This window comes from Penicillium nucicola, assembly GCF_028828085.1.
Source record: "Penicillium nucicola strain IBT 29836 chromosome Unknown utg000008l, whole genome shotgun sequence".
NCBI lineage: Eukaryota > Fungi > Ascomycota > Eurotiomycetes > Eurotiales > Aspergillaceae > Penicillium > Penicillium nucicola.
In genome coordinates this window covers 1,201,520-1,215,505 of record NW_026643132.1, presented here as the reverse complement: position 1 = coordinate 1,215,505, position 13,986 = coordinate 1,201,520, and the positions used below count along the sequence as shown (strand labels likewise).

The window sequence follows — 13,986 nt, the reverse complement described above, 5'->3', positions numbered from 1 at the left end:
TCTTCAATATTGGTAGTTTTGAAGATAGTTTGAATGGTAAATGAGTCACTTCCAGTTCTGATTCAGGTTATCCATCCTCCATGTTTAATCTTCCATTCTCAACAGCTCCCGGATATGTCGCACGCAATCTTCTCTGCCAGTGCATCTATTTAAATTAGAGAATTGATCCGCAATGAAGAGCCCCAGGGGAAAGCATGACTTACAGATAGTAGACTGAGGATGGCCAGGTGGTAGTAGAGCAAACGCCGAGGCATCCACTACGCGCAGGGCCTCGACGCCAATGACTCGCGCCTTGGAATCCACTACGGCCTGGGGGTCATCCAGCTTGCCCATAGCGCACGTACAAGAAGCGTGGAAAATAGTATCAAAGCTCTTGCGGACATGATCCAAAATCTCCTCATCGGTGGCAACCTGCGAGCCTGGAAAATATTCAGGCCCAATGAGAATAGGCTGAATGGCCGTGGTGTTGAAGAAGTCGCGAGTACGCTTGAAAGCAGCTACGGCGAGCTCGACATCCACCGAATCAGTCAGCCAATTAGGGTTGATCACCGGTGGCACTGCAGCGTCGGATGAAGAGATCGTAACATTGCCCCGCGATCGTGGTGTACAAAGCGACACTGCGAGAGAAGCGTAGTTGTAGCCATCGCTGGGATTGTCGCGAATGTAGTTCTTTTGATAACCGAAATATCCTCCCATGGTCAGGAATTCCACCTCAGGCCAGTCATTCGGATATTCAGCCAGTACTTCCAGAGTGTGATTTGAAAACCAGGCCGAGCGCTTGGGCTCGGGGATCTTTTCCCATGCAAGGATATCCGATGTGGGATTGGCATAGATCCCCGCGGCTCGCTCGTTGTAGTCGCGGTTGGCCTGAGCCTCAAACGCCTCATTTAACAGGGCTGACTGCGTGAGAACGTTCACTCGGTAAGAAGGGGCATAAATGATATGATCCTGCATGCCTTGACCCACACCTGGTCGGTCCGCTATGATGGGAATACCATGCGCCTGTAGCGTGGCTCCGGGGCCAACGCCTGAGACCATGAGTAGCTGGGGGGATTGAAAAGCTCCTGCGGAGAGTACAATCTCCTTGCGTGCCGAGAGTATGTACTGACGTTCCATTGTTTCGACATTGACTCCAACAGCTCGCTTGCCATCAAAGATGATGCGTTTAGCCTGAGTAGATTGAAAGACCGTGAGATTCGGATCAGCGAGGCCCCGACGCAGGAATGAGGTCTCAGAGGACTCGCGATGCATGGTCGTGGCATTGATGGTATAAAGACCGTAAGATTGACCCATCAGCACTCCACTCTGAAACCCTTTGCGAATCTTGAGTCCAAGCTCAATAAATGCCTTTTGTCCCCATGTCGCGAATGCCTGGGCATAGTGAGGATAGGTGACAGACAAGGGGCCTTTTCCATTTCCAAGGACAGTAGGATCGCTGGCGACACTGGCATTAGACCCGCGCAAGGATAAGTCTGCGGGGGTATAATGAAGGCTCTTTTCAAAGAACGGCAAAAAGTTTTCCCAGGTATAGCTCGAATCTCCGACAGTGTCTGCCCACTGCTGGTACGACGCCTTGGTTCCTCGCTGATATGCCATGTAGTTACGAGCTGAACTGCCTCCCAGACATTTTCCTCGCGCATAGTGACTAACGCGGTTGTAGGCACCCTGAATCGTATATTGATTAGTTTCTGATCCCAATTGACCCTTGGATGAGACGACTTACAGCTTGAGGGGTAGTGTGGAACCCCCAATCAATACCCGGCTGCCAATCGTCGAGATCGGTGCCAACATAGAAGGCATCTTGGGCGGGTATTTGGCTGACGTTGCCGTTGTTCAACTCATAAAAGCCCCCGGCTTCAATCACAGCGACTGTACCGGCGCCCTGTTCTGCCAACCGAGTTGCGATAGTCAAGCCCGCCGTGCCACCGCCAATAACGAGGTAGTCGAATGTTTGGTCTTTCGGAATTCCAAAAGAGGACCCCAGCATGCGTCGCGCATGCTCATTGCGGTGAATCTGGGAGCTTGGTCCTTTCCGGATTGCTGCGCCGATCACAGCAACTGGGATGGCTGCTCTGAGGATGCTTGACGTCAATTTCATGCTCAATTTTCCAAACTTCGAAGCTCTATTCCAGAAAAAAGCTGGATACAGCGTGAGCTTCTGGAACAGCAAAGTTCATGGTTTATCAGCACCGCACTATTTCAAGCCGCTCACCAGTTTCCCCCGATGGAGGGCGGAGAACCGCTGAAAAACATCGTAAACCGAGGGAAATGCCAAAAGGAGACAGTAGGAGTCTCGGAGTCCGGTATTTCTCGTATTCATATCTCACCAAGCCCTCTGCATACAGAAAGCCCCGATCGAGATGCGTGATGTGTTGAAAGGTTCGAGCAAGGCCATAAGTATTCGAACTCGGCACCGGAACTTCCAAAGACATTCCAAGCCTTTATCCACTTTTCATCTCTGGCAATGAGAACGTCCATTTGGATCAGCCTCACTGGGACTCTGGTGGCCGCCCAGGGATACCCTGGAAACTACGGCTCCAGCGCACCTCCACTGGGTCCCAGTGACTGGGAGCGCACTCCGGTGTCAGTGTTCAACAAGGTTCTCAACACGCAGCCCGATCCTGACTATGATCTCCTGAAAGAATTGGTGACCTTTGATTGCACGTACATCTCGTTGACGTTCGACAATCCCACACTGCATGGAATAATGCCTTGGGCGGGCACGCACAGCCATGTGGGACCGCAGGCCTTCATCGACATCTTCACCCGCGTCGGTCTGTATTGGGACCGCGGGCCATTCTCCATTGATCACATCTTTGGAGATGAAGGAAATGTCACCGCATGGGGCTCATTCACAGCCACGTCACGCCTCCTCGGGAAGACAGTCATTTCGCCGTGGGCTGCACGGGCGCGGGTGAACTCCGCCAACCAGATCTTCGAGTTCCAGTGGATGGAGGATACTTTTACCACGGCCTCGTCTTTCGGATCGGACAACAGTACTAAGTTGTTTTATTCAAACCCCGAGGGCGGCCACACCAGTGTCTAGAGGGAGCGTGTGAGGATTGTGGAATGTGGGAGTGGAAGAAAGGAGTTACGGAGTGCGGGATATTTCCTCTTTCGGTAGCTCAGTCAATCCCTGCACTTTTTCGCAGTCTCGCACTCGTTTAGTTGTCTTTGTTGCTTTGACTATCGTTAGGAGACTGCACTGTTCTGTATGCGCAATAGGAATACCTGCTCTAAGATTGGGAGAGCTCCTCTTGATCTTGGAGCATTGGCAAATGGATGGATATAGACCAACCGTCAAATATCTATATCTGAAAGATAGATTCCCACTCAGAAGACTTAATTGCAACAATCAGTATTCAACGGCTCATTCAATATGACTAAGATAGACGTGCACCATCATTTTTACCCTGCGGCTATGCGCCAAGGTAAGCCTCACCTCTATACTGTAAACAGCCTTGACTAAACCCTCATAGCTCTTGATCGCGCAGGAGGGGATCCCTCGGGATGGTATATCCCCCCTTGGACCTTGGATCTCGATCAAGACATGACACGACGAATGAAAGTGACAACAACCATTCTATCTATCACTGCGCCAGGTCCAGCCATCGAGTCTGATGTCGCCAAAGCCTCAGCCCTAGCTCGCAGTTGCAATCTATCAGCAGCCACTATTCGAGATGCCAAGCCCACTCAGTATGGCTTCTTCGCCTCACTGCCCTCATTGTTCGATACAGAGGCCGTTTTGGAGGAGATAGACTACGCCTACAACACCCTTCAAGCTGATGGGGTCACTTTATTTACTCGTTACGGATCGGGTCCTCATTACCTGGGCCATGAAGCGTTCCGGCCCATCTGGGCTGATCTCAGTCGTCGTGGCGCCGTGGTCTTCATCCATCCAACCCATCCAGTTGATACGCAGCTCATCAATCCCTGGCTTCCACAGCCCATGTTTGACTATCCACATGAAACTGGCCGAGCGGCCATGGATCTGTTGACAAGTGGCGTTCTGCGAGATTATCCCGGGTGTAAGGTCATTCTCTCGCACGCAGGCGGGACTTTGCCCTATCTCATCTATCGTGCGGCGACTATGTTGCCCTTGATGCCGCAGACGCTGGGTCTATCCACTGAAGAGTTGATAGAACTAGCCAGAGGATTCTATTTTGATACGGCTATCTCGTCCAATCCGGTCACCTTGAAGGCGCTGTTTGAATTTGCTGCACCTGGCCATATACTTTTTGGTAGCGACTACCCCAATGCTCCTGGTGATGCGATCCAACATTTCACACAATTTCTAGAGGAATTTGAGATGTCAGATGAAGCTAAGCTGCAGGTAAACAGTGGAGCAGCAATGGAGTTGTTCCCGAGACTTCAAGGGACCAATGATCAAGCGAGGCTTTGAATGGGCAGCAGATCGGAATTGAAAGAGCACTGGGGCAAATATGGATTACGCTGTATCTCCAGGACCGTAGTCTAAAGATTTACCAAGCTTTGTATTCAGTTTATCAATCTGCATAGTATCATTTTATCGAGAGACGAAACGTGGTCAATATTTCCATGAAGAACCCTTAGCATATGCATAGTCCTGACTTCCATCCATCGTCTCTGTTCTAATTAGAATATCTTGGATCGCTATTTCAAGCGATCGAATGGGCTTAACTGCAGATTACTGATGGCTCTTTTGGGCATAGCAAATCATTCCCTTTCATAGTAACTTGAGGAGGGGAAACACTCCTTTAGGCCAGATATCCCCTTTGGGTAGCAGTGCATCCTCATTATACATCAGTTATTGCCAGTCATCAGAGAGTCTATAAGTCGTGCCTCAGTTTTATCTGAAGGTATTCAAGAATCTGCTTCAATGGAGCCACTACTTCTGTTACTACTGGTATTGCTACCAGTCATTGTACTTGCACGATATGCGTTCACCTATGGTCACAGAATCAGCTCCATGCCCCACGGTGAGCTCATCATCCAATATTTAATCCAATAAATACTTATCTGGTCAGGTCCCTCTACTTTGCCCTTCATCGGAAATATCCATCAAATCCCAAAGAAGTATACCCACATCAAGTACGTCTGGTAAACACTTATCCCCTGCTGCGAATAGCAAGTCTAACCATCGATACCGTCAATGTAGATTTACCGAATGGGCAGCCAAATATGGAGGATTATACATGCTCAAGATTGGAAATGGCAACATGGCCGTGATAACAGATCGCCGTCTAGTCAAAGAAGTCATCGATCGCAAAAGTGGCATTTACAGCCATCGTCCGCATTCCTTTGTATCGCACGAACTCATCACCAAGGGCAATCACCTCCTAGTCATGCATTATGGAGACCAGTGGCGGACCTTCCGGCGATTAATTCATCAGCATTTGATGGAGTCTATGGTGGACAGTCAACACCTCGAAATTGTCAATGCTGAAGCCATCCAACTGGTGCATGATTATATGGTTGACCCCGAGCATCATATGTCTCACCCCAAGCGTTTCAGTAATAGCATTACCAACTCGATCGGTAAGTCTCACATCGACCCAGGACCAGAATAAATCTAACCGAATCTCTTAGTTTTTGGTATACGGACAGCCAGTAAAGACGGATCTAACATGCGACGTCTTTACAAACTCATGGAAGAATGGTCGGAGGTAATGGAAACCGGAGCAACGCCACCAGTAGACTTGTTTCCCTGGATGAAACTACTTCCGCAGGCGTTGTTCAGGAATTACATCACACGGGCCAAGGCCATTGGCGTACAGATGGAGACTCTCTACGAGGATATTCTGAGCAAAGTTGTCAAGCGGCGAGAGGGTGGTATCAACCAGGGCACCTTTATGGATCGCGTTCTGGACGGTCAAGAGAAACACAACCTTCCTCCACACCAGCTCGCCTTTATTGGCGGTGTTCTGATGGAAGGTGGCTCCGATACCAGCTCCAGTCTTACACTGGCTATTGTGCAAGCGTTGATTCAAAACCCAGAGGTGCAGCAAAAGGCACATGCCGAGATTGATGCTGTCATTGGACATGAGCGGTCGCCTGTCTGGGCGGATCTTGAACGATTGCCTTATATCAACATGATTGTTAAGGAAGGACACCGATGGAGACCAATTCTTCCACTTTGTTTCCCGCATGCACTTGGAGAAGGTGAGTCTATTCTTTCCTTTCTGATTCTATATATCACGCACTTGCTAACCAGCAATAACCGACAGACGACTGGATCGACGGCAAATTCCTCCCCAAAGGCACAACCGTCGTAATTAATACCTGGGGAGTTCATATGGATCCATCTCAACCATATGACCCAGCCGCATTCATCCCCGAACGCTTCGCCAATCACCCCCAACTAGCGCCGGAGTATGCCGCAGGGTCGTGGGAACGTCGCGATCACTATGGATATGGAGTTGGACGCCGGATTTGCCCTGGAATTCATCTCGCAGAGCGCAACATGTTCCTGGCAATTGCCAAACTGGTGTGGGCGTTTGACTTCCAGCCAGGTGAGGGCCATATGGACAGTGATCCTGTCACTGGGTACCATAATGGTTTCCTTTACTGTGCTAAGGATTATCCTTGTCGGCCTGTTGTGCGCAATGAGATCATTCGGGATACTATTCAGAGGGAGTATGCTACTGCTACGGAGAATGTGTTTTCTCGGTTTACCGAGGGGTGAATGCCTACATTCAACTATTGGGGCTACGGGATTGAGATCAGCTGGTTTAGTCTTTTTATTCTCTCGTTCTCTCTATTTGGTGAAAGTTCTATTGCGTCGAAAGGTAAATTGGTTAATAAACTTCAGTTAGAGATTGCTGAGGATAATGCCTTCATGTCAGAAATTGGCCCTTTTCAATAGTATTTTTTATTCTGAAAATCACCAGGTGTCCTAACTATTTTCCATTGAAATTGTCCTTTGACACCACTGCCGAAATCCATGCTCTCATAGTCTCACATGTAATCTCTATTACACATCCTCGCGGGATAATTCTCCTCACAGCGGCTCTGCAAAGAGCGGTGGAAGAATCTCAAGATAGTAAGCATGTATACTCTGCACGCGGTCGACATCTAGATCATTTCTTTTTCTCTCACATTGCTATAACACTTCAAGTATATCGATATCAGAGTTGTTGTAATAGCTCTCATCGCCATCAATCAATCCATCCAATGAACCATCCTCGGAATACGACAGCTTATCTGACATGCGAGTGGCGTGTCGATCCCAGTAATATAGGATCTGAGCTGCCCAAGCAATTTGAGCAACTTTGTCGATCGTTTCAGGCCATGGCCCTGTAATTGTAAATGCGAGAATATTTAATATAAGCAAAGCCAAGAGAAGGCGAAGGGAGCAACGAGGCAAAGTCTGCGGTCATGGATATGTAGACATCTCACTTGGTTACGGAGTATGTAGCGTATGTGCTGGCAAGACATTCTAGATGCGGCGCTAAAACATAAGCCAACAAAAAACCCCTGTGAACCGTTATTTATCCCGGCTAACACGATAACTCCAATCACGTATGTTTGCGTAATCACCACGATATTCAACAGATGTAATGGCGGGAAGTAAATTAATCCTTCAATCTGCATCTCGACGAAGGAATTGGTTCCATTGTGTAGCTCTACATAATTTACCGGAGCTAACAGCGACATCCTTCCAGTGGATCCAGATACAGCATGAAAGGGGTATCATTAGCAGTCATAACTATTGAGGTGACTTCCTGTCAGCGCAATCATTCCCTCTGACTCGTGATCATCGTTATCATCAATAAGAAAACAAAACGCAAAAAAAGCCATGTTCTTCATCCTCTGTCCCCCCAACAGAAGCCTTCTATGAAACCCATAAATTCCGTAAGCTCTAGGTGTATCTCAGGAAGCGAACATTAATCAGCAGATCAAGGATTGGTAGTCCACGAGTCTAGAATCATTGCACTGGCATGCATCCACTGGGCTTCAGTGCCGGCCACCAGATCAGCGGATGTGACCGACGGCATGACGCCCGACAGAGACTCGGTCGTACCCATTGTAGGCGACAGTTCGGGCAACGAGCCAATAGGCATCATATCCAACAGCTGCACGCGGGCTTCGAAGCTTGTCATTGACTGATGGGGCGATACTTCCATCGTTGTGGGTGGCAGGGCCCACTTGACAGCGGAAGACTGACCTTGTTGCCCCGGTGTTGAGAAGGATGCTTGGTTGGACGATGCCTTGCCATTCTGGCCCAAAGTAATCAATGATTGGCTGCCACGTGGGCCTTGTCGTCGCGATAAGCCTTGCTGGACATGGTCAATGAGGCGATCGGCCTGACAGCTGACTTCGCGGACAACTTGGGCCGCGTTCTTCGCTGCTAGGAAATGATCGCTGACTAGTTCCAGTGTGCTGATGGCGGTCTGCAGGGACTTGCGGGCGGAAGGAGTTGGAGGGCAGAGAGCGTTTGCGAGTACAAAACCAAGGGTGCACAGAATGGCATCCCATTGGTATTGGAAAATGAGCGACCAGCCGCGCAGGAGGTCTGTCTCGGACAGAACTTGGTTTAGGATACTGGTGATTGCCATGGCGTGGTTCAGACACGAAATATTAAACCCATCGGTCTGTGGGGTGATAGAAGAGCTGACAGGAGGAAATCTCATGAAAGAACGCAATGTCGAGATCAAAAGATGATGATAGTGAAGCTCGAGCAAGATGCGTTGGCGCTGAAGCCAGAGAGGACTATACAGGGATAGATTGAGTGCAGCGCGGTTGGTGGAGAAGGGCTCTCCTGTGCCCTTGCGAGCATTGCAAAGAGCCTGTGGCACATTTTGAACCCAATTGTGAATGGCCGTCATCTCTCTTCCAAGGAACTCAGCTAAGCTTTCCAGGAGGCGCGGGTCGTCATAAATGTCCTTGGATTTATCTCCATTCAACAGCTGAGAACACTTCCGCTGGAATGCCGCCTGCACGCCCTGGACAAGAAAAGTCAGTTTCGTACATTGGACATGGAAGCTAAGCCAGCTGATGTCCTCGTCATTTGAGAGGAGGACTGTGCCAGATAGACGTGCGTGCTCGCGAGAATCTCCAGGTAGCCCGCAGCTGACATGGGACAGCTGAATAAGTGGAGGACGGCCCAAGGTCATCGAAAGTTGGCTATCAATCCGATATAGGGTCCACCAAATTCGGCGATGTAGCTCCTGCTCTGCGGGAGAGATGCCATCCAGGGGACGGATGTGCAGACGCACCGCATGGGCAATACGCAGCGTAGCACCCAAGTTGATATGTGCCGTATTCAGGAGGGAGGTGTTGTACAGATACACAATCGAGTATATGTGGCTCTGCACCACTACCATGCCTGGATTCTCGAGTTCACTTTGCAAAAGCCTTTGAGCCCTCTGATAGAAAGCTCGACTGACGCGATTGGCATTCTTGGCCTGCCAGCCAGCATGTGAATCTCCCTCTTGATCGTCTCCGCCAACGAAAAAGGTGCTGCTGTATTGCATACAGACTGCCAAGAGTACGTCGACCAACGCGGATGGCTTCCGGGTAGAATTTCCATCCGAGGTTGGACTGGACCATAACGAGTCATAGTATTGCTGGAATTCTGATTCGGAGAGAACGGGATAGACACAGTGAAAAGACTGCCAGAGCAGATTAAGGAAGTGCTCCTCTTGCGACCGGGTCAAATCCTCGGCCTCCTCACTTCCGTCTGGGCTCTGATCCGCCTGACTGGCAGAGCTTGAATCCCATCGCGAGGGTTGATGGGTTGGGGGATTATAATGAAAGCGTGCCATGCACGCTTCTAATTTCGCATTGTCAATTGGCTGATTGAGCGCCTGGGAGAGATAACGAGTGATTCGAGTCACAAAATATGAGGACGACAAGGGACCGTAATAAATCTGACCGGTCTCTTGGAGGCCTTGCCAACCTTCTGTAGTATTGGCGAGTTCCCCAAAGTCGAACGAACTATGGTTGGCATCCGACGACGGCGGCGTCAAGGAACCTGCCTGAGCTTGAATTTCCGCATCATCTTTGAGTTTCGAAATCTGCTCTTGCAGGTCCTTGACTTTATTTCGCAGGCGTTGCATCTCCCTGCATTTCAAAACAAGCCAATCAGGTCATTGTGCGCCAACATCGGAGAGAGGTTGATTCCTACCGGTTTGCCGCCGGGAGCGAGGTAGCCTCCTGTGGCTTTGTGTTACTGCAATGGCCTCCTCGACTCAGGCAGTTTTGACATGGCTGCTTGTCGTCGCATCTCACCCGATTGAGCCGACACCAGTCACACGCGCGAGCCACCTGATTCCGCTTGGGGCGTGGAGCTGTCACCGGCGTGGCTGACGCTGACCTCTCGCGGGCGTCAGTGTCGAAGTTGGCAGAGAAAGTGGAGTACATGACGGAAACGCAGAGATCTGAATTCAGACCAGTCGACTCCAAACGGAAGTCAGATTCTTTAAGGGAAAACTGGTGGGTGAGGGGTAGGACAGGGATTCTGGAAGTCGACAAAGAGCAGAGAATTCCAGCGTTTCGAACCTGACAAAGGTCCCGGTAAAGGGGCAAATGGCTTCTGCATAGCATCAGACCTGCATGACCACAGGATACTACACGCCTCTCGAGAGTCTCTCGTGGAGAATCCTTCTAGACTCGGACTGGTTGGTTATTTTTTTCTTGGTAATTTCTAGGGGGAACTTGGTAAACTCGAGACTATCCATTCCTTGGAGCCGTAGATGTGTGAAACTATCCCTCGCGATATAGGGAAGTTAGGGTTATTCATACACAGTAGATTTTACGATTACGGGGACTCCGGTCAATTCAGAATGAAAGGGGTTATTTGTGTCAATGTGGAATACATCATGACTCCTATTCGTGGTAACTTATGTTATACAGTGTGTTTCAATGGCCATTATCTCCACCTCGAACGGATCCTGACTGGTACTGGATCCTGGCAAGGATTTGCTATGCAGACTGAAGAATCCTATCTCGGCGGACCACAAGATCCCGACCCCGAAATTCACCATTGGGAGTGACTCCTGGCTGTCTACACGACTGCGGGCCGATGACTGACCGAGGTTCAACTAGGATCGCAAGGAATTTCCGAGAAAATACGTGATGATATACAATTATAGCACCAGCGAGCATAAAATAGCGTCCAGAATAGACATGATCGACATGGTTAGTGTGAAGAATGCAGACGATGTGGATCGCGGGCGGTCGTTTAATGGCCCCAAAGCAGATAAGAAGAACCATATGCTGCACTCAGCCAGCCACTAACAGTAAGTGCAGATATTAGACTCCAACCGTCGGCGGTTAAATGAACCCCGATATTAGCCAAGATATTGATAAGAAATGGATTCCGCAATGAAATTGAGTTGAAGCTTATGTCTAATGCTACCGTGACGCCAGATTCGTCATGGCGGTCCTATCCAGTAAGCCTGACAGCGCCACAGAGCTTACAGGTTGAGAACGACCAGGTCAACGGCGTTCTTGGCAGTCCGTTGGATCCGCCGAACAAGGGATCGGAGTCAAGTCCGCTGCTCCTCTGGGAAACTCGCATCGGCTGCAGAAACGGAGTTCCCCGATCCATGCGTGCAACAAGGGGTAACAAATGAGACGGGGGAAAAGTATCTGATACACAGAGATGCTTCTAATCTAGATTAATCAAACCGAGCAAAGACCTCTTGGACCTCAGCAAACTCCCGCAGGATCGTCTGCCGCTTCTCGGGGGAGCGGAGGCGAATCGCACACCCATAGTCCTTCGGGCAATGAAGGAATCCTTTACTCGCTCCAGAGTGAGCGGAAATATCACTGTCGCTGCCGGGCGGTTCGACAAATTCGAAGGCCCAAAGCAGCTTGGACACGCCAATGATGAGATTTCGTTCCGCCAAGTGGATGCCCGGGCAGATGCGACGGCCCGCTCCGTAGCCAAGATGATCGCGTCGGTCAGACGCTGCATAGCTGGAGGCCAATGCTGGGAAATCGGCGAACCGCTCCGGTTGGAAATGCTCTGGTTCATGCCATCGGTCACTGTCGTGATGCATACCCCAAACATTGAGGACAACGCTCGACCCCCGAGGGATGAACTTGCCGTCGACGTGGTCATCTACGAAGGATTAGCAAATTATTTGTGCGGTGCATAATTCGGGATTCGTCTCGTCCTGGATTGGCGGAGGGAATTAATCGACCAACCTTCAGCGACAGCATGGGTCACGCCCAGCGGGCTAACGGGACGCCACCGGTGGGACTCCTTGATGATCATATTGATATAGGGTAATTGGGGCCAATCGGACCATGCAGGAGATCGGTTATTTCCGATAACAGAGTCAATTTGAGCATGGGCCCTGCGAAAACCCTTGCATTAGCTTCTCGCTTAGGCAGATGGCGACGAAAAAGGCCAACGGCTTACTTTGCCTGGACTTCGGGATACTTGGTCATCGCCTGGATGATGGTCAAAATCAGCGAAGACGACGTATCGGACCCTCCTTCCATCAGAACGCCTCCGAGGAACCGCAGCTCATTCCTGGTAAGCGGAGTCTTGTCCTGTGCGTCTAGAACTCGATCCATGAAGGAATCGCGTTGAATACCCCGTTGACGACGCTCCTGTACCTGGTCGAGCACGGTCTGATAGAGTGACTGCATGAGATCGCCGACTTCAACCGCACGATTCCGCCAATTTCCTAAAAGACTCTGCGGCACGAAGCGGAGCAGAGGAAAGGAGTCAACTGGCGGAGTGGCGCCCAGTTCCTGCACCAAGGACCATTTGTCCATTAGAGAGAAAAGTTTGTTCATGTATTCATCGCGAACGGTCTTGGTCCGAATGCCAAAGACTAACGAATTCGTGATACTGTTACTGTAACGCTTTGGATGCAGCATGTGATCTTCGGGCATGGTCAGGAAATCGTGCAGCATTTGTTTTGCCTCGGCTTCTTGGACTTTCCAGTGCTCGCGCTCGCATTGGGGTTCCATGAAGTACTGGTGAATAATTTTACGCAACATGCGCCACCGCTCCCCGTACTGCATGACCAAGAGGTGGTCGCTTTGCGTAATGAGGTGTGATACTAGCGACGCCGGCCGGTGTGAATATATGTTACTCTTTTTGTCCAGAAGTTTTTTGATCATCTTCCAGTCGCTGATCACGATTGTGGTGTTGTTATATCGCTTCAGTGTGAAGAATCCGCCATATTGCTTAGCCCACTTGGAGAACCTATGCAAATCACTTAGCATGCTTCTTGAGTACACCAGAGGACAACCATTGATATTTACTGGAAGTGTGCGTCTGACTTTGGCACCTGCAATTCGTTTCCAAACAGTGGAACAGTTGGAGGACCTATATGTCTGTTAGATATGCAATCCTCCCTCTTCGTTGAGCCTAATTACCATCTGGAAAGTCTGATGGCCGATGCCCTGAGCGGAATAGGTATGTCAAAACGAATATCGCGCTGGCACTACTCAGCAGTATTGCCAGAAGATGTGTCGGGGCGAGTGGTAAGAGGTCCATGGTGTTCACAAATGATGAGCAAATGTCTCTTCAGGGTAGGTCTTTGCCTATACTTATGAACAGCGCGGGGAAAGGAAAATTCATCCGTTTGTGGAGGTCGAGCAGGCCGTATCAAGGCCTAAAGCTTCTGTTTTTGGGTTCCTAAAGGAGAATCGGAGTCTCTCGAGCATACAAATCCGCAGTTTCATATGTTGGATGAGGCCGTAATATCACACAAATACAATCGGAATTATGTCTCAATGGGCCTTTTCAGTGTCAGGCATTTGCTACATGCGGCCTGAAAGGGCCCTGAGGGGAGAGCCTTTTGCTCTATTAGCCCCGCTGCATGAGAGCTAATCTCTCTGTTTGGCAGAATGATGAGAAAAGTGAATACCCAGTTGGAACATCACTTTTGCCTTTACATGGGATTTATTGGCCTTTTTCTCTGGACAGGTGAGACCCGTACCGCGTTTTGTCTTCCTTGATGAATCCTGCGATTTAGCGTACGTATTTTGAGTCTAACAAACATGCCAATGACGATTCAATCTACACAGAAAAAGGGA

General features: G+C 49.8%; 6 protein-coding genes across 6 annotated transcripts; 3 read left to right on the top strand and 3 right to left on the bottom strand.

The window, feature by feature from the left end:
* Positions 1 to 98: 98 nt before the first annotated feature.
* Positions 99 to 2,098, bottom strand: N7511_007945 (GMC family oxidoreductase; the record flags this gene model as incomplete). The annotated part of the gene is made up of 3 exons (XM_057130322.1): positions 99 to 145; positions 204 to 1,665; positions 1,724 to 2,098. 3 exons carry the CDS (start codon positions 2,096 to 2,098, stop codon positions 99 to 101), a joined length of 1,884 nt encoding a protein of 627 aa, XP_056982105.1.
* A 366-nt stretch (positions 2,099 to 2,464) lies between these two features.
* On the top strand, positions 2,465 to 3,046 carry N7511_007944 (uncharacterized protein; the record flags this gene model as incomplete). Its single annotated transcript, XM_057130321.1, has 1 exon — positions 2,465 to 3,046. The coding sequence occupies one exon, from the start codon at positions 2,465 to 2,467 to the stop codon at positions 3,044 to 3,046; it is 582 nt and encodes a 193-aa protein (XP_056982104.1).
* Positions 3,047 to 3,379: 333 nt separating this feature from the next.
* On the top strand, positions 3,380 to 4,402 carry N7511_007943 (amidohydrolase family protein; the record flags this gene model as incomplete). Its single annotated transcript, XM_057130320.1, has 2 exons — positions 3,380 to 3,431; positions 3,480 to 4,402. The coding sequence occupies 2 exons, from the start codon at positions 3,380 to 3,382 to the stop codon at positions 4,400 to 4,402; spliced, it is 975 nt and encodes a 324-aa protein (XP_056982103.1).
* Positions 4,403 to 4,858: 456 nt separating this feature from the next.
* On the top strand, positions 4,859 to 6,664 carry N7511_007942 (cytochrome P450; the record flags this gene model as incomplete). The annotated part of the gene is made up of 5 exons (XM_057130319.1): positions 4,859 to 4,958; positions 5,007 to 5,070; positions 5,138 to 5,517; positions 5,569 to 6,141; positions 6,207 to 6,664. 5 exons carry the CDS (start codon positions 4,859 to 4,861, stop codon positions 6,662 to 6,664), a joined length of 1,575 nt encoding a protein of 524 aa, XP_056982102.1.
* A 1,213-nt stretch (positions 6,665 to 7,877) lies between these two features.
* On the bottom strand, positions 7,878 to 10,344 carry N7511_007941 (Zn(II)2Cys6 transcription factor; the record flags this gene model as incomplete). Its single annotated transcript, XM_057130318.1, has 2 exons — positions 7,878 to 10,044; positions 10,109 to 10,344. The coding sequence occupies 2 exons, from the start codon at positions 10,342 to 10,344 to the stop codon at positions 7,878 to 7,880; spliced, it is 2,403 nt and encodes an 800-aa protein (XP_056982101.1).
* Positions 10,345 to 11,603: 1,259 nt separating this feature from the next.
* On the bottom strand, positions 11,604 to 13,444 carry N7511_007940 (cytochrome P450; the record flags this gene model as incomplete). The annotated part of the gene is made up of 5 exons (XM_057130317.1): positions 11,604 to 12,049; positions 12,136 to 12,287; positions 12,353 to 13,150; positions 13,210 to 13,273; positions 13,324 to 13,444. The coding sequence occupies 5 exons, from the start codon at positions 13,442 to 13,444 to the stop codon at positions 11,604 to 11,606; spliced, it is 1,581 nt and encodes a 526-aa protein (XP_056982100.1).
* Positions 13,445 to 13,986: the final 542 nt, after the last annotated feature.